This window comes from Botrytis sinoallii (genome assembly GCF_014898435.1).
Source record: "Botrytis sinoallii strain Bc 23 chromosome Unknown BSIN_011, whole genome shotgun sequence".
Lineage (NCBI taxonomy): Eukaryota > Fungi > Ascomycota > Leotiomycetes > Helotiales > Sclerotiniaceae > Botrytis > Botrytis sinoallii.
This window is the reverse complement of record NW_024066038.1, coordinates 1,756,854-1,774,105: the sequence shown is the minus strand read 5'-3', so window position 1 is coordinate 1,774,105 and position 17,252 is coordinate 1,756,854. Positions and strand designations below refer to the sequence as shown.

The window sequence follows — 17,252 nt, the reverse complement described above, 5'->3', positions numbered from 1 at the left end:
ATTTACAAGAGACCAGTGGGGAGATGGTGGGATAATCATCGTTCATAATATACACAGATTAACTTCATTTTTGGATTTGATATGGATTTCTACTTTAAATAGATTAAAGACGAGAAACATTGCGAAAATCATTGAACTGAATGCTCCACCTCGGTGAAATCTATTGATACACTCGAGTACCCCATAACTCCTACATTGGCTATGAATATAGACTCCAATTATTCCTCAGCCGTAGCTTTTCCAACAGCTCCCTTATTCTTTCTAGACCTCTTCTTCTTCTTCTTTTCTGGGATCTCTACACCTTCCATAGCATCTGCTCCTTCCCCGGCATCAGGACCAATAATAATTTCCGGTCCATCCTCGTTACCGAATGTCTCCTTTCTCCACTGCCTTAACCTAGCTTTCTTACCGAGATGCTTCTTGTCTTTGCGTTTCTTCTCTGCATCTCTAAAGGTAGCCATCTTTTTCAAGCCGGCAAATTCATTGAGGGATGAATCAGGTGCCATTAGAATATCTCTAGCCGTCAAACCGAATGAGGTAGGCGAAGTTTCGCGATATCTGAATACTGATGCCTTTTTGGAAGCCAAAGAAAGATCAACATCAAGCTTACTTTCCACAAGATCCTCAATCTTTCTTCTTTCCAAGCGCGCGGCCTTCTTTTTGTTTTGCTTTTCCAATTGTCGTTCTTTGTTGCTTTTTGACTTCTTAGACGACCCCTCTTCGTCGCCCGATTCCTCCTCTGCATCGTCTTCAAGATCCGATAGAGAGTAAATGGGTTTTGTAGATTTTTCATCGTCATCAAAATCGGAAACAATATCACCAATGTCGATGTCGTCGTCCCACTTTGGCTTCTTGACCTTCTTCTTCTTTTTACCCTCTGTTTCGCCGTCACTCTCTGATCCACCTTCTTGCTCTGCATAATAGCTCTCTCCAAAGCGTTTGTTCATCTCAGCCTCCCAATTTTCATCATCCCAGGCCGCATCCAAGAACTGTGCCCATTCTTCATCCTTCAAGGTTTTACCATTTATACCTGCAGCTTTCTTGATCTTCTGGAGTCTCTCCTCCATCTCATCAATCTTCAACCGCTTCAATCGTGCTCTCTCTTCTTCCCTCTCCTTCTTCTCGGCCTCTTTCTTCTCTCTTGCGGCATCTCTTTGCTTCTTCCTGCCGCTGACCTCATCACGACGAACTGATTTTGCAGCGACGACATCTCTGGCATATGATTTCAAATTCTCATTGCTTCCTTCAGCATTTTCGAAACGCAAGTTGTAAGCTGCCTCGAATTGCTCGGCTCGGTTGTCATCGTCCTCGTCGTCAGATTCCATGGGTTGGAAGCGTGCACCATCACTAGGAACCCATGCGCGAGCTGCCATAAAGTTCGATAAAAAGGTCTCCGGATCCTTGTCGGCAACAGCAATATCGACTTCAACCTTTGAAGCTCTGGATGGATGGATACCTGAGCTTGAAAGACCTGGATTCTTATCCTTCCTAACAAGGAATCCTTCATCTTCGCCTGAAGCAGATCCATCGGCAGCTGCATGCATTTCACTAACAATTTTCTTCTTTAAAGCTTCTTGTTCTTGGGCGAATGTTTGTGGGACGTTTTCATCCTCGTCCTCCCCGCCTGCATGGCCAGCTAATAAATTCTCTCGATGATAATCTTTCAAGTACATAGGCTTCTCCTTCTTTTCTGTCGTGGTTCCTTCCTCTGCGTCTTCCTCAATTGGGGTATAAAATGTAACCTTTTCATCGTAAACTCGAGGGTCTTTTGAACGTAGAGCTTGCAATGTAGCTGAAATCTCCTTGTCCAAATCTTCGGTTGCTAGAAATCCTTCATCATCTTCATCTTCATCATCGGATGACGAAGAATCCTCATCGTATTTATCGCCGTATTTCTTCTCGCCATTTCTTCCAACGGTTGGTCCAGGTTTCTTCGTATACTTTTCCTCCACTAAGAAAATGATAAGTCAGTATGATTGACAACCTTGGGGAGCGTCTTTACTCACGTCTCTGAAGCTCTTCACGTTTCTTATTATGCTCGAATCTTTTCGCATATTCTTGATTGACTTTGAATCCAGATTCAAGCGGGGCACCTCCAACGGAATCGTCTTCACTGCTAGAATCGCTGTCATCTAGCATCATCTTAGACTTTTCGACCTTTTCGACTTTTGCGATGGGTTCTTGCTTGGCCTTTTTCGTGCCATTCTTGGTCACAAGTTGATCTTGCGATTCAGCCTTTCTTTTTCCCATTTTGTAGGACTCAATTGTAGTTGTGAAAATGCTCTTACCAAATTGATCGAATCAATTCTTTAATCTTGAAAATCAAAATCAAAATCAAAAAATAAAATCTCGGTCGGTGAACGTGAGCCAGAAGTTCCGGCGCTAATCGGCTGCAGCCCAGGATCATGATTCGCTCCATCCACAACCCGCCATTCCTCCATTCATATCCATCTTCCTCTAAAAGCAGAGCTAACCCACCGAGCCTATTTATTGACATCTACTAAGTTATCAACGGTAAAAGGGAATCAAGATAATTTTCAAATCTCTTTCAAATATCATCGCTTCCGACAAACAAATCCGAAAATAGTCGGCGATTTTTGGAGGTCCATCTTACATTCGAGAAACACGAACCACAAACCGGATTTGTAACTTATGGCGGACTCAACTACATCAGCTCCAAAGCCGAGTTCCAGCGTCAAGTTGGTTCTTCTGGGTGAGGCAGCTGTAGGAAAGGCATGTAGAGATTTGGAATAAATTATAGCACATCATGTTGACTCTTGTTTAGTCTTCCCTTGTATTGCGGTTTGTGAACAATGACTTTCAGGAAAACAAGGAACCTACTATTGGAGGTACATATATATTCATTTATATTGCTCTCACATTCATATGACCTTTACTAACAGTTGTTATTGCAGCTGCTTTCTTGACGCAAAAATGTAATTTACCAACCAGAACGATCAAATTCGAGATATGGGATACCGCTGGACAAGAACGTTTCGCCTCTCTTGCTCCCATGTACTATCGAAATGCTCAATCCGCTCTCGTCGTTTATGACCTCACAAAACCTACATCGCTGGCTAAAGCAAAGCACTGGGTCGCAGAGCTTCAAAGACAAGCGTCACCGGGCATTGTCATCGCACTTGTAGGCAACAAACTTGATTTGACAAATGAATCCGACGATTCCAGTAATAACTTGGGAGATGAAGAATCAGCCGAAGGGGAAGATTCAGGCGGAGATGCGCGAAAGGTATCAACTGCTGAGGCTAAATTATATGCCGAGGAAGAGGGATTATTGTTCTTCGAAACTTCTGCCAAGCTTGGCACAAATGTAACAGAGGTATTCACGGCAATCGCAAACGCCATCCCAGAGACATCATTGAAGGGAGCTCGAGGACCTGGAGGTACACAAGCAACTTCAGCAAGAGGAGAAGAACAATCTAGAGTCAATTTGACAGGCCCAAGGGATAATGCTTCGAAGGAGGGTTGTGCTTGTTAATACATCAGTCTCATCTTTCGCGGGATTCTTTCCAATACTTTTTTTATTCGCAATCGTTTGGGTTCCTGGGGTTTTTGGTGGTTATTTTTGATATTTATTAGCTGTTTGATATGAATACGAACTGAATAGCAGGTAGTAAGTAGGCAAATCGGGACTAAGAGGGGTCGAGAATAGCATTTCAATTTCTGGAAGTCCTTTATGGTAGCAGCGTATTGCTCACTTTGTAACAGGAATTTGTCACCGATAATCAATAATGACGATCCAGCGTTTTTAGAATTCTGTTGTCATAATATGACTTTTGTTATGAGTGAAGGTAAAACGAATGAGTCGGTCTATTCCTATCCCGCCATGGCTTTACGCACAGCTGTTTCAAGCCTTTCCACCAAAGCACAGATGTTGCGAGGCAGTCCATTGGATTCTGAGGGACTTAAATGCTTGGAGCACATGCCCGAGTCTGGATTGCTTCTATTTAAGTCTACGGAAACTAGTAATGATAAGCTTTTCCATGTGGAGTTTTCGCAAAGAGTATAGAGTCTGACAAATGTTGTTTCCAATGAGGCTGCGTATGAGCGGCTGTTTACACATTTGTTTCGCCTGATGGTGAAATTCTAGGCTGTCTGATCTTTCTTTGACTTTGCCTGGCGTGCGGGTGTTTGAGACGATATGGAGGATGGGGAATTGATCGTTGGGTATTTCTACATATATATACAGCTTTTTCCCCCTCCCCATTGTTCACTCTAAACCATTCCAATATACTCTTTTTCATTTTTAACTGTTCTACAGCTGGCCTGATTTATATTCAACTATACCTTATTCATTTATTCAATTACTTTGACAGTACTATTCACAAACTCAAGATGCGTTCCTCAACAGCAAGCTTGATTTTGGCCTTCTGCGCCATGTTGGCAGTTCAGGCAGCTCCAGTGGATACAACTACCAATGTCGCTCGTTCAGTTTCTGGTATTGACGCGAGAGCAGAGTTCGGGATTGTTGCTCGCGACAACGATTACGACGCGGAGGGCAATGAGATCGATGCAAATGGCAAGTTGATCGAACGTGGTGAGTAATCTTTTTCGAATAATTTACACCAGTGTAATTACTAATAGACTCGTAGATACTGGCTATAACGCAGCCGGTGATGAAATCGATGAGAACGGAAACGTCATTGAAAAGAGAGCCAAGAAGAACAAGGCAGGTATGTTAATACATCTGGATTGGATTAGGTTTACAATATTGATATTATTCTTTTAGCCAAGAAAGCTAATGCACGCGCTGAGACCGGCTACGATGCGGAAGGCAATGAGATTGATGCAAATGGCAACTTGATCGAGCGTGGTTAGTACTATTCACATATCTGCATAGTAGAAAAACTCGCTAATGGTTCCAAAGATTCGGAGTACAACGCTGCAGGCGAAGAGATTGATGAGAATGGAAATGTCATCGAGAAAAGAACCAAGACAAACGCACGTGCTGAGACTGGCTACGATGCGGAAGGCAACGAGATTGATGCAAATGGTAACCTGATCGAGCGTGGTGAGTTGCAGCTTTCTTGATCTTCTCCTATGCATTTTCTAACAGTTTTAGGTGCCGACGGATATGATGCCGATGGCAACGAAATCGATGCCAACGGAAAGCTCATCGAACGTCAGACCAACACCAAGAAAAACAAGAAGGGTATGTTGTCTCATTCATCATGGGTCAGATCAGAATACTAATTGTAATCTAGCAAAGAAAGCTCGTCGTGATACCGAGTACGACGCTGAGTAAGTGAAACCTGCTTTTCAAATATCTTTATTAGCACCTCAATCTCCACTGGTGCGACCGATCTCGTATATCCATCAGCATGCATCGACAATCCTGCCGATTGATTAGACAGAACCTGCATGTTTGGAATAATCGGATATGGAGCTTCCATCTGTCTTCTGGTTCGGCATCGCTAGTTCTCAAAGATATTCGGCCATGCATCGGACATTCTATAACTTTTGGCTTCCTTCAGTCTTTCTTCTAGTTACTGACTTTTGATTTTATAGGGGAAATGAATTGGACTCCAACGGAAAAGTTGTTGAGAAACGTGGTAAGTCAACCTGTCTCTTACCAACAAGCGCCATAACAACATTTACTTACAATCCAATAGAAACTGGCTATGATGCCGAAGGCAACGAGATTGACGAGAATGGAAACCTCATTGAGAAACGTGGTAAGTCAATCTGTATTTCACCAATTTGTCCCACAGCAACATCTACTTATAATTCAATAGAAACTGGTTATGATGCTGAGGGCAACGAGATTGACGAGAATGGAAAACTTATCGAAAAACGTGGTAAGTCAATCTGTCTCTCCCCAACCTGTCCCACAAGAACGTCTATTTACAATCAATAGAAACCGGCTATGATGCCGAGGGCAATGAGATCGACGAGAACGGACAAATCGTCGAGCGTCAAACCAACAACAAGAAAGACAAGAGAGCCAAGACCGCACGCAGAGGTAATTTCTTACTGCCCCTACCCTTTCTTTCCCATTTCCTCAACCTAAACATCATTTCGTGCACCATACATTAATCATCAACTAACACCATACAGATTTCAACTACGAATCCCAATACGACGCGGCCGGCAACGAGATCGACGAGAACGGAAACCTAGTCAACGCCTAAGCCTCTAATCCTGCTTCATCTCTCAATCTTCTTACAAGTATACTTGCGCGCTGTGTCCCTGATCGCGCACTAGTTGGGTCTCATGTCAAAATTTAGTTTCATCAATGAGTTCTCGGGTGTTTCATCAATCCTTGATTATTTCGCATTGTGTCTGGCCATGGATTACATTCATTTGCTACCAGTGGATTGGAAATACTATCATTTATTTATTTTATACATCTCAATCGTTGAATATCTTTACGCGTCATGTGTTATTGTGAAATGCAAATTCTAAAGTGAGCAAGAGGATGGGGAAACCCCGTGTCGGATCTGGCTCGCGAACCGAGCATCCCCTGAAACACCATATGATACTACTCCATACTTTCGTAAATGAAATACAAAACTCAATATTCACCTGGTGTAACAAGGCACGCATTGCTCCCGGATGTATATGTTTATAATTTTCTGTGTCTAGCTTCCATCATGCTAATCTTGTATGGCTTGCGAAATCGAGCTAAGATGTCACTATTTTTTTTCTCCCATTGTCAAGAAGTCTCGACGAATCATAATAGTATTGTTTAACATCATCTAAAATATGGGCTAGATACAAAGCCTCTAATACTCTATCAAGACTAATTTCCCTTTCATTCGTGATCATCGTTGTCAACTGTTAAATTCCCGGCATCCCTAATACCGATCTCACGGTAGGGTTCAGTCTTGGAAGCCAAAATACAACAAATACCCCTCCGAACGCGACAATTAATCCAGTTAGCTTCTCAAACCAGGTATGAAAATAAATGGCCGTCATAGCCAACATAAATAAACTCAACCCCGCCACTCCGAGTATAATCTTCACGCTAAATCCCAACCACCCATCTTGATTTAAACCCTCTGCTTCATTCAGCGAGGGAGCTTCAATCTCTGCCGATTTGACCGCTCCATCTGCCATAACGATCATCCGTTCCTCTTTTATTCCAGAACTTCGCAGAACCACATGAAGTGCCTCTTGGAAAAGAAACATACTACCCAAAACAAGTAAGAAAACATGTCCACTGATATCATGACCACCCTTCCATTTTCCACCCACAGCTTTACAAGCTACCCCCGTAACAAACTGACGCGTATTATCCATATCAATCTTTCCCTTCTCCGCCGCATCCACCAGCTCGCATTGTCCACCCGTTATAACGAATCCGCGATCGATTAATGGCGGACCAAAAAACCATTGCGTGACGAATATCCACCAGATCGTAACAACTAAATAGCGTAATGTTCCGCGTGCTCGTCGGGCTGTGAGGATAAAGACACCTGGAGGACCGGTTGAGGGATGTGTGAGGAGGAAGAAAAAATAACTGGCAGATATCCACGCCCAGCCTTGCTTCACAAAGTATTGGTTGAATATGTTGCTTTTCTTTGCGAAATATGATGGTGCGGTGCTTGGAGGATGAGATTGGAGAACTGGGTTGTACACGGATGCTCGCACGTCAGGACTCAAGACTGAGAATATTGAGCCTAGTAGTAAGGTTGCAGGATATATCGATAGGAGTATTGCTTCGAAAGTGGTCGGCAGGAAAGGTGATCTCCTTGGTGCCATTTTAATGGTTGTTGATGAAGCTTCAACTATTCGAGGAGATCGTCTTTTGGCTTTGGAAGGTGACTCCATTGTTAGATACTATAACATAGAAAAATCGTCTTCAAGTTGGATAGAGAATGAGTGACCGTAGATGCTTCCAAGATCAAGATATACAGGACTGTAGCATTAAAGCTGGAAGTCGCCAGATTGATCAGAGGCAAGAAATTTTGAAAGGCACCCAAAATGTAGCCTATGACGTTGACGCTTTCCTTCTAGATTTTGCCATGTGTGTCCACGAACAGAGCAGGCATCGGAATTAAGAAGGCCCGAGGGGTTAAGTGGCTCCTTCCCCAGATTGATTCAATTGATTGAATGGAATTCGTGCAATGGGAACGAGCGAATTATTGGAGTTTCAAGAGGGATTTGGACAGACTGTCTATTTACCCTTTCCATATTTAATAGAAATAATTAATTCTTTTCTTCGATTCTCCTGAAGTTGAACGGTGAAAACAACACAATACAAACAAACAAAATGGTCTCAACACGCAGACACCCCTCCGAATTCCCCGAAACTCCCAGCCGTACACCCACAATCCCCTCTCGCAATCCTGCCCGCAAAGGACAATGGGCTCATACCCCCTCCAACCTCACTATCATTTGGCTTTTCATCTCTCTCCCACTCGTAGCATGGGATGCTGGATATGTTATGCTTCGACCTCTTTCTATGCCCGGAGGATCACTCCATTGGCCAGTCTGGGCTCCATATGAATTATATGGAAAGGTCGATTATATATATGGATGGAAGGCTTTCAATGAACACAATGGATTTACGATGGCGCAGACCTTTTTGAATATTATTGAGAGTGCGATGTATTATTACTATTTGTATATTTTATATGCTTATGGGAAATCATCGACGGCTCAGGGAAGAGGTGCTCCTAAGAATTCGGGGGTGCTTGGGGAACAGAGATCTGTGGATGGGAAGATGGGGGCTTTGGCTGTTTTGGTGGGTTATAGTGCTGCGGTTATGACAGTCAGTAAGACGGTGTTGTATTGTAAGTTTGACTTGTATTCTATGTGGTGATGATGCCTTTGCTAATGTGGCATAGGGATGAACGAATATTACTCGGGATTTGAGAATATTGGTCATAATAGTATTCGGGATTTGATTTTCTTATGGATCATTCCAAAGTAAGTCATATTGACTTTCAGATGTCTCTATTATCTAACAATCTGTAGTGGTGCTTGGATAGCTGTCCCTTCATACATCATATATGTAACTGGAAGTGAAATTCTTCAAGGCTTGACAATAGCTGCTGGTGGAGCCACGGCTTCGAATGACGATGTTTCTGTGGTAAAGAAGGAGTAAATGAAAGCCCATGATATATACGAAGGCGTTTGACCTTGGAAAGAGATTTTAGCATGATTTTCAGTTATACATTTGAGACGTACAGCGTACTGCGATGACGAGATACCATGACAGTAAAGCACATAGTTGCAAGTAATGATAAGATATATGGGTATACTTTTATTCCTTGCTCAGAATGAGAAATCAAGAATTGAGATCTATTGACATTTCTTTTAAATGCAGTAACATAATTTGACTAGAATAATGATCAACCCAAAGAGTGCAATCGTGAACTGTAGGTAGGTAAAACAATTTCACATTGGAAATATAAAGGTATGGACATATCAAACCAATGATCTTAGCTACCCGTCTATGTAAAGCATACCTAAGTTACAGAGCAGGCTCTTGAAGGATACGGAATTCACTGTGATACTACGGCATGTTTAATTTCTTTATATATTAAAACTGCCGCTCAGTCAGCAACCACTACTAGAAGATAACTTCTAAGAAAAGCCTGCTTGGCGCAGTGGTAACGCGTAGCACTTGTATTCCATACGAAATGCTAAGATCATTGGTTCGATTCCAGTAGTAGGCAAAACTTTTTGTGATTTTTGGGCATTTTTCTAAATGTGGGGTTGGCTTTCCCTTTCTCTCTGGTTGATGATGGATGGTGTGGGAGAGGGAGAGTTTAAAGAAAGTCAAAAGGCTTATTTAGTCGTACTTATTTTGGGTTTCTTCGCGTGCCCTTATTTTCTATTTTAATTCCTCGTTTGCAGAGATACCATACCGTAGGTAGATGGATGGGGAAGAAATTGAGTAATAACTTGTGATTCGTGCGTTTAGTGCATTTGGTGGAGCGAAACGTAAACCCACCTCTCCCACCACGTAAATTCACGTAAAGAATATACTCGTAGCCGAGCCGAATACTGTATGTATCTTCACATCCGATCCGTTTATTTATCTTCATTGGGTAGGTATAACTAGCCAACTACAGTAGTATATTTGGAGTTGATACCATCCCCTAGGTACACTTTTAGATTCTACTGTTGAGTTTTAAATTTTCTTCAAAAGTATCTTTTATCTTATCTTGGAGACCGGGGGAAAAAAAGGCGTAGAAGTAAGAGAATCCAATTACCTAGCTGTACCTACCTACCTACCAGCTAGTGCATGTAAACCATTTCTCTCGCATTCATTATTGTCGTGAAGTTATCACGGCATGAGCTTATCTGATGCTACCTATGTATATACGATTCGATATCTTAAATCCAAATATGGTCTTTAATCATCTAGATATGGTATACCTATCCAATCTACCTTGTAGGCGAATGTTGATGGTTCCACCCATACTGTATTGTATGTACTGTACGCTACGCTACGGAGTGAGAATATTCTCCATGTACCCCTTCATCACATCTTAAATCTCGGTTATTTAGTTCACTATCTAGTATATATCAGATCAAATCATCGGGTCTTGGATTCACCTGGGCAATAGTATATACCTAGGTATCCAATAGTAGGGTTACAAAATTCATCGTATAAAATACCTACTAGATAGATAGCTTGATTGATATAACCTTATTCGATTCGAAACTAACAGCTTTTTAATATAGTATGAGAACCCACGAATATTGGATATCGAATGCGGATGAAGTGAATGAAGTTTCCAAGAAGTACCTACCTAGACAATCGATGGATTTTTAGACACACTTCGACGTATACTCAAAATGGATTGAGACAGTCAAAGATATTGTTCTCGAAGAAGATGTTCATATAGATAAGTAAGGATGGTATACCGATGCTTCTAAGGATATATTACTACGTCTTATGGAAACTTAGTATCAAATCTACAAACTTATATAGTTCCTATCAGAGTAAATAACACCAGTCTGGGAAACATCATCACCACTTCCCTTTTAATGACTGACCTGATCAAGTAATATCCATCCTGTTGAACTATAGCAACTTCTCTAATCTCGAAAATCGGAGGAGGAAAATTGGATTTTGATGTGATGGATTGGGTTATTATGATGATGCTCATGATATTCTTAAGAGTGAGTATGAGAATCGATTTATCATACCCGTGGACGTTACCTATATACTTATTCAGACTAGCACCTTCTTGTGAGTAAGAGAGATTGAACATGATGATAATCTCTACTACTAAAATTATGTCCGCATGTTCTCCTACGAAAAATCCTGAAACATCTCCTTCACTTTCACCTTCACTCACTAACCTCCTCAGAGGCTACCTTCACCACAGTCTAGCAGCGAATTATAATAGTTCATGTTATAAAAAGAAGGAATTCCTGGTTATTATCCGGAGGATCCTTAAAGATCAACCTGAATTTCAAGTTAGTATGAGGTCACGAAAATGCGACTTAGATAGCTTGAGTAAAACGGGCGCTAGACCGATTGAAGCTTGAATAATCATCAATCATGACATACTAGGTAGATGTAAAAGTCATTCTCAGAAATTGATAGATGTATACAATTGAAACGAACCCATCAAGAGATTTTCAATCTTTAATCCCACATACCTTCTTCTCTTGAAGGTCGTTGAAGAAACCTTCTGGAAATCGCAAACAAATCGCAAACTTATCACGATGATAGCTCGAACTACTTCAACTGCTCAACCCGACGCAGTTGTCCCGGCCGACAAGGAGTCAACTACTCAACCCGGCGCAATTGTTCTGGTTCGAATTACTCCAATTGCTCAAACCGATGCAGTTGTCCTGACTCGAATTACTTCAACTTCTCAAACCGACACAGTTGTCCTGGTCGACAAGAAGTCAAATTCTCACAACGATGCAATCACCCAGCAAAGAAAGTCAACCTCATCAGCCTTAGTTCGCATCCCACCAGAAATACTCAGGATGATTGCAGAATTTCTCCCGGAGAAAAACGCCGCCTGTTTCACTCTTTGTTGCCACAGTATAAAAGACGTCCTTGGAGAGCGGTATTTGAAAGCTATGACAATTCCACCGTATGAACAATTTGATTTCTCTCCTAAAGGTGAAATCAAATTTGTGCACCTTTTGGCGAGAGACCTTCCTCAACACTTCGCATGCTTCGAGTGTTCCCGCATTCATCGAACGAGAACCATCAAATGGCCAAGTAACACTAAAGAGCATCTCGGCTGTGCTCATAGCATTCGGAGTAGGCAGAATGCTTATTCTTTTATGTTTTTCTCGCCCTTCAAAATATATTTCGCTCAAGTTTATTTGGTGATGAAGCAACATCGATCGGGCATCGATCTTGGATTTCCTCTGGAGGCGTTCCGACACGTAGAAATTACACACGAGAAGCGCACGAATGTAACGAATTTAATGTCTGTTGATGCCCGGTTTGTCTCCAATGAGCTTCTGTTACGGTCTCAAATCTGGATTCTATTCCCTCCGAGCCAAAAAGACAGAATGATTCAGAAATTATCTGAATGTGGATTGCCCACTAGATTGTGTGCTCATTCAGCACGATCATCATTGGAAGAGATGGTGGCAGGACTTATGGGGAATGGAGGTTCCCTTATACGAACAGTGCAATGCCATCATTGTTGGATGGACTTTGGGATACGTCGAAAGTACTTTGGAGAGGCAGGAACTGCGTTCATAATTACAAGATGGATCAATCTTGGAGCTGGTCTAGACCCCGAAGATCGTAAGTGGCAAGGTCATATCGGACGTAAAGGTCTGCGTCACAGGCAGCGTCTAGTGAATATTAGAAAAGCTTTCGAAGACCAGGAAGGATCGTCGATGGAAGAGTTTACTTCTGAAAATCAACAGAAGTTATTATCGGAGTGGAGAAACAAACACTCGAATTCAGGGGCGGATGATGTTGCTTAGGAGTGGATTGGACGTCAGACGTGGTAGTTGAACTCATCGGGACCACGTGAATGAAGTTTATGGAAATATTCAGCGAGTACGAATGAATGTCTTGGAAGCAGTGGTGTATTTGAAGGATATAATGTAGTTGGCGTCAAATTGCGAGTAGGATAATCTTATGGTTGATATATGGCTTGTTAGGGAGGGACACTTATAATTTTAATGTAATGAAGATTTTGTCGTCTCATCGTGGATGGTGGATGTATACTTGTGGTGGATGTATACTTGTGATGGATGTATACTTGTGATGGATGTATACTTGTGGCATCGTTTTCGGCATAAGATCTGAAAGTGCCAAGAGTTCAAGAGTACGAAACATATCAGGACATGCTTCAAAGATATAGAGATTCCAAAATTCAAACAACCAGATTATGAAACTTTTCACATTCACAGGACTGTCCAATTGTCCAAGCGAGTCCTGTACTTCCATCTCCGTGGCTATCCGATCACGTGATTCAAAAGTGAAAGGTCACCAACCACCCAAGACGCTATGATTTGGCTGTGCAATGAAAGGGATCTGATCTCGAGGTCGGCAGGTAGGCTGTGCATAAATTTGAAATGAAGACTGGATAACCTTGTTGATGTGAATTTAAGGAGTACGAGTTTGAAAGATAATTTTGAAAGAAGTATGTAGTGAGTTTGAGAGAAAATGGACCAAGGTAGTAACAAGAGAGAAATACATCCAGGTAAGCAGTCAGCAGCCAGCAGTGAGAACCTTACATACCTACCCGTGATATGCGATCAGATGATAATTCTGGAATGATGTTACATTGAGTGAAGGATTCCTTACATTGGCTCGATTGGGGATTCCAGACTCTCGTACTCCGTCCCTCATCGGCTTTAAGCATTGGCGCTCGTTGGTGAATGCATGGCATGAGTGGAGATGATGTAACGAAAGTCTGGGTCCTTGCTGTTGAGTGTTGATGGATGTCGTTTGTCAGTTCGTATGTGTGTATGTGTGTATGTGTGTATGTGTGTATGTGTGTATGTGTGTATGTGTGTATGGATGTAAATATCATTTTGGTACCTGCCTAGTTGGTTAGATCTTACAGAGTCTTGATTCCTGTGTTGTTGATCAAGATCAATCATTTAATCAATAATGATTAGAAACCCTTCCTTCCTCCTTCCTCCTTCCTTCACATGTATTCATCTGTATTCATATATATTCGTATCCAATAGGCAGGTAGATATATAAGGAGGTATCGACTTTAATGACATGTTCCATAATAAATTGAAACGATAGTTGATTGATATCAAATCAACTGAAACCACTCTCATTCACCACCTCTCTCTACCCAAGTGCTCCATTCAGGTCAAATGAGAGGAGGCTTCCTAGTAGTCAAACATCCATCACAATACGAGTAATGAATAATGTCGAACCTCAGACGTAGATATTATCGTCAGCCTTCAAAGAATACCATTCTAAACCCAAAGAAACTCTCTTCCTTTATCTACCCGTATATTCTTATCCCTTCACAAAATAATTGTTGATTGCATGAGAATAGATTGATTGATTGCATCCTTTCTCCCCCTCCCTTCATGGCTTGCTTAATACATTAAATGATCAAGATGCGAATGCATAAGACGAGTTAATCAGAAATATCAGAAATACGCATAAGAGTAAGAAAAAGGTGACTGAAAACAAGATACATTCAGCCTATCGCCACTAAAAATCATTTATCAGCAAATCAAGAACTACCACCACCTACACTTCGTACACTTATTACACTTACAATCTACAATCTACAATCTACTCCGACGTCCGTTCATCGATCCAACCATCCCATCCCATCCCATCACATCCCAATCCAATCCTATCCTATCCTGTCCTATCCTGTCCTATCCCAATCCTGGACCTTACGCTTTCTACAAACCCAAACCACAAGTAATCAGAGTTCACTTCTTACTTCTCCACCTCAATACATACAAACCACCACCACCACCACCACCAACAAAACCTTTTTTGTCTTTTTTTTGCTTTCGCCCTCGATAAAATATCCCTTTTAACGCTTGAAAGATTCGGTTGGATTTGATTTGATTTTGTTCCGGCTGGCCGAGAAAAGATCCGGGCTGGTTTCTATATTCGACTTTACGTTGGATCATTGGAGAAAGGGAAGCAAACAAGGCAGGCAACATTTGGAAGGGTTGCGATAAGGTTCCCGTACAATGATGGAGGACTTCCTGCGGGGGATGCAGCAATCAACTCTCACCACCTCGGTTTTATTCACAACGCCAACGTCGATACCTATTGTAGCTGACGCTCAGGAAGCTCTTCGAGATACACTGCAACAAGCGACCAGCCTGCAACATGCAGCGGCGGCTGTCGCGACCAGTACATCTAGCGACAATGTTCAACTCACATCCTCCAATGATTCGACGATAAATGGTGTGGTGATAGGATTATTAAGTTCATTTGGTTCGGCCATCTTGATAGCTTTTATCTTCCTGGTTGTTTATTTCTTCAAATACACCAGTAGTGGAAGGATTTTGCTGGATCGGATCGGAAGGCCGGGAGAATACGACGATGAACAGGCTTTCGCAAAGGAAGAGGCGGAAGCCTTGGAAGAAATGGATGATTTACAAAGGACTGAATATTTGAGAGCCAAAGGTATGTCTAATCATTATCTACCTGCCGCTTGATGATACTAATGATATTATTCGTATAGCATTCGTACAATCAAACCCGCCCGACTCATTACCAACCGACATTTCCCTCTCACAATACTTGGCAATCCAGGAGAAAGGTGTCTCTGCTTGGGAGTTTGAACCAGAGTTGGAGATTGCCAATTGTTTTGTAGAGGCTAGGACGGAAATTGAATTCTTCGATAGCGAATGCTGCACTCTGACGAATTTACCGGTACCAAAACAGAACGAGGTTTACTATTGGGAGTCTAAGATTTACGATAAGCCGGAAAATACACTTATTAGCATCGGAGTGGCTACAAAGCCTTATCCTTTGTTCAGGTTACCAGGTATGTCGTCTGGATCATGAATTGTGAGGATAATTACTGACGTAGAGCAGGCTGGCATAAGTATTCCGTAGCTTATACATCTACTGGACATCGAAGATATAATCAACCTTTTAGCGGACCGGTATATGGACCACAATACGTTCAAGGAGATGTTATCGGAGTAGGATATCGACCTCGAACTGGTACAATATTCTTCACCCGAAATGGAAAGAAACTCGAAGATGTCGCACATGGTCTGAAATCACAGAATCTTTTCCCAGCTGTTGGGGCAAATGGTCCTTGCACAGTACATGTCAATTTTGGACAATCTGGTTTTGTTTTTATTGAAGCAAATGTTAAGAAATGGGGTTTAGCACCTATGACTGGTAGTCTTGCTCCTCCACCTCCATATGGTAGTGAACAAGGAAGCATTCTTTTAGAGGCAGGTCGAGAAGGTGCACAAAGTAGTAACGGCCATTACCAACCAGATCCAAGACATGGACGAACTCGAAGTGGAAATTTTAGGCATGGTCCACCTACAAGTCCTGGACCAATACGATCACCCACAGATATTTCTTTAGCTCAACTTACACACTTTCCTTCACACGAAGAGCCCGGTGAGGCTTCGAATAGCTCTACGCCAGCACCTACAGGAGGTGCTACACAACAAACTGGATTAGGGGTACACGATAATGCACAACCTCCTCCAGAATATACAAGTCCTTTACCATCCGTAGCAGGAAGTCCTCGGGGAAGTACAGATAGTGAAAGGACACCAATGCTACGAAGAAAAACTACACCTCCACCAATACCAAGTTACAATGATGCAGTAGCACAAAGGAATCGAAGTCAAAGTTATCGAGATAGAAGCGGAAACCGAAGAGAAAGAAGTGATAGTCATCGAGCTCGACATGGTGATGGAAACCCTTCTCAATCATGACCACCTAGCGTAGAGTGAATTTTCAGAATAAAAGTATACGAGGCGAGGAGTTTGAGAGAAAATGAGAAAGAGGAAGTTTGAATAAAGGCTTTTGGTATGATATTGATCATGGGAATGGATCGCCGTCGTGATGTTTTCTTTTGGGAGGTGGGAACTTGTTAGGACCTGGAGTTTACATATGAATAGCGTGGTGTGGTGTAGTTCCCTATGTTGTTGAATTGAATTGAAGGGTGGCTCGGTGCAGTTTTGGTATGCTCTTATCTTGTCTTGGGTTGGGTTGGTAAGACAAGGAAGAATTTGGAGATAGGTTGGGATGGGTAGGATGGGAGAATTGTTTTGGTTGGCGTATTGGGTGTTTTTTATGGATGGGTTGTTGATGGATGGATGGACTCTTGAACATAAGTTGGGAAATTGGAGAAGAAGATTTTGAAGAG

At 42.1% G+C, this 17,252-nt stretch overlaps 8 protein-coding genes across 8 annotated transcripts; 6 read left to right on the top strand and 2 right to left on the bottom strand.

The window, feature by feature from the left end:
* Positions 1 to 218: 218 nt before the first annotated feature.
* On the bottom strand, positions 219 to 2,250 carry EAF02_007095 (uncharacterized protein; the record flags this gene model as incomplete). Its single annotated transcript, XM_038903143.1, has 2 exons — positions 219 to 1,951; positions 2,007 to 2,250. The coding sequence occupies 2 exons, from the start codon at positions 2,248 to 2,250 to the stop codon at positions 219 to 221; spliced, it is 1,977 nt and encodes a 658-aa protein (XP_038757464.1).
* Positions 2,251 to 2,652: 402 nt separating this feature from the next.
* EAF02_007094 (uncharacterized protein) lies at positions 2,653 to 3,496 on the top strand (the record flags this gene model as incomplete). Its single annotated transcript, XM_038903142.1, has 3 exons — positions 2,653 to 2,733; positions 2,786 to 2,849; positions 2,916 to 3,496. 3 exons carry the CDS (start codon positions 2,653 to 2,655, stop codon positions 3,494 to 3,496), a joined length of 726 nt encoding a protein of 241 aa, XP_038757463.1.
* Positions 3,497 to 3,844: 348 nt separating this feature from the next.
* Positions 3,845 to 4,027, top strand: EAF02_007093 (uncharacterized protein; the record flags this gene model as incomplete). Its single annotated transcript, XM_038903141.1, has 1 exon — positions 3,845 to 4,027. One exon carries the CDS (start codon positions 3,845 to 3,847, stop codon positions 4,025 to 4,027), a length of 183 nt encoding a protein of 60 aa, XP_038757462.1.
* Positions 4,028 to 4,353: 326 nt separating this feature from the next.
* EAF02_007092 (uncharacterized protein) lies at positions 4,354 to 6,149 on the top strand (the record flags this gene model as incomplete). The annotated part of the gene is made up of 11 exons (XM_038903140.1): positions 4,354 to 4,555; positions 4,611 to 4,691; positions 4,748 to 4,831; positions 4,886 to 5,029; positions 5,081 to 5,170; positions 5,223 to 5,259; positions 5,527 to 5,570; positions 5,631 to 5,693; positions 5,754 to 5,816; positions 5,876 to 5,980; positions 6,076 to 6,149. The coding sequence occupies 11 exons, from the start codon at positions 4,354 to 4,356 to the stop codon at positions 6,147 to 6,149; spliced, it is 987 nt and encodes a 328-aa protein (XP_038757461.1).
* Positions 6,150 to 6,798: 649 nt separating this feature from the next.
* Positions 6,799 to 7,791, bottom strand: EAF02_007091 (uncharacterized protein; the record flags this gene model as incomplete). The annotated part of the gene is made up of 1 exon (XM_038903139.1): positions 6,799 to 7,791. One exon carries the CDS (start codon positions 7,789 to 7,791, stop codon positions 6,799 to 6,801), a length of 993 nt encoding a protein of 330 aa, XP_038757460.1.
* A 442-nt stretch (positions 7,792 to 8,233) lies between these two features.
* On the top strand, positions 8,234 to 9,070 carry EAF02_007090 (uncharacterized protein; the record flags this gene model as incomplete). Its single annotated transcript, XM_038903138.1, has 3 exons — positions 8,234 to 8,756; positions 8,811 to 8,892; positions 8,941 to 9,070. The coding sequence occupies 3 exons, from the start codon at positions 8,234 to 8,236 to the stop codon at positions 9,068 to 9,070; spliced, it is 735 nt and encodes a 244-aa protein (XP_038757459.1).
* Positions 9,071 to 11,652: 2,582 nt separating this feature from the next.
* Positions 11,653 to 12,888, top strand: EAF02_007089 (uncharacterized protein; the record flags this gene model as incomplete). The annotated part of the gene is made up of 1 exon (XM_038903137.1): positions 11,653 to 12,888. The coding sequence occupies one exon, from the start codon at positions 11,653 to 11,655 to the stop codon at positions 12,886 to 12,888; it is 1,236 nt and encodes a 411-aa protein (XP_038757458.1).
* A 2,208-nt stretch (positions 12,889 to 15,096) lies between these two features.
* EAF02_007088 (uncharacterized protein) lies at positions 15,097 to 16,818 on the top strand (the record flags this gene model as incomplete). The annotated part of the gene is made up of 3 exons (XM_038903136.1): positions 15,097 to 15,535; positions 15,594 to 15,899; positions 15,950 to 16,818. The coding sequence occupies 3 exons, from the start codon at positions 15,097 to 15,099 to the stop codon at positions 16,816 to 16,818; spliced, it is 1,614 nt and encodes a 537-aa protein (XP_038757457.1).
* Positions 16,819 to 17,252: the final 434 nt, after the last annotated feature.